This window comes from Hipposideros armiger, unplaced genomic scaffold (genome assembly GCF_001890085.2).
Source record: "Hipposideros armiger isolate ML-2016 unplaced genomic scaffold, ASM189008v1 scaffold_2082, whole genome shotgun sequence".
NCBI lineage: Eukaryota > Metazoa > Chordata > Mammalia > Chiroptera > Hipposideridae > Hipposideros > Hipposideros armiger.
In genome coordinates this window covers 41,818-42,901 of record NW_017733430.1, presented here as the reverse complement: position 1 = coordinate 42,901, position 1,084 = coordinate 41,818, and the positions used below count along the sequence as shown (strand labels likewise).

General features: G+C 52.9%; 1 gene segment (V, D, J or C); it reads left to right on the top strand.

Annotated features, from left to right (window-relative positions):
• Positions 1-6: 6 nt before the first annotated feature.
• LOC109378512 (immunoglobulin heavy variable 1-3-like) lies at positions 7-546 on the top strand. The segment is given in 2 exon segments: positions 7-76; positions 161-546. Coding segments are annotated over 2 exon segments (432 nt in total).
• Positions 547-1,084: the final 538 nt, after the last annotated feature.

Here is a 1,084-nt window from a genome sequence, read left to right as displayed (position 1 = left end):
CACAGACGTCCTGACAGCACAGCCCTCACCATGGACTGGAGCTGGAGAGTCCTCTTCCTGGTGGCAGTGGCTACAGGTAAGGGGCTCCCCAGTCCCTGGGCTGATGAGGGGACCTGGGTCAGTCACAGGGGTTCCACCCACTCCTGTCTCCTCCCCACAGGTGTCCACTCCGAGGTCCAGCTGGTGCAGCCTGGGGCTGAGGTGAGGAAGCCTGGGGCCTCAGTGAAGGTGTCCTGCAAGGCTTCTGGATACACCTTCACCAGCTACAATATGCAATGGGTGCGACAGGCCCCGGGACAAGGGCTTGAGTGGATGGGATGGATCAACCCTAACAGTGGTGACACAGGCTACGCACAGAAGTTCCAGGGCAGAGTCACCATGACCGCAGACACGTCCACCAGCACAGCCTACATGGAGCTGAGCAGCCTGAGACCGGAGGACACGGCCGTGTATTACTGTGCAAGACACAGTGTGATGAGCCACATCCTGAGAGTGTCAGAAACCCTGAGGGAGGGAGGGGACAGCTGTGCGGGGCTGAGGAGGTGACAGGGGCACAGCCTGTTTTTCACTTAGGGTTATGGATATAGAGACAAGAGAACTGATTTTGTTCATTGTCTAACAAATATTTTCAGTTCTGTGCTGGCAAACATACACCAGGGAGGAGAAAAAATTAACTAAATGAACGTTCTGTGGTGGTTTCTTATTTTGACGGTGTAAATGACACCATGATGGTGGATTGGAACATGACGTCCCTGAACTGAGTCCTCACAAGATGCCAGAACCTTCTCCTTTGAGCAGGAGCAGGCGGCTCCCTCTCTGTGGTCAGAGAAGATAAACTGCATCACAGTCTAAGGGTCACAATAGGAAACAGAATGGAGGACAGAGGACACAGAAGCCCTGAGACATGTCCCTGCCCCCAAAATAGTCATTGGAAAATGTAGGCACCCACAGACGTGTGTGGACGTGTAGACGCTGCACATTGGTGTCTCTGGAAACTGTCCAAAAACACAACTCAGGTTTGAAAGGCAGACTTATCCACTTACTGTTTAGGAAAAGAGCTGAACTGGGTCTAAATCACTGTGTC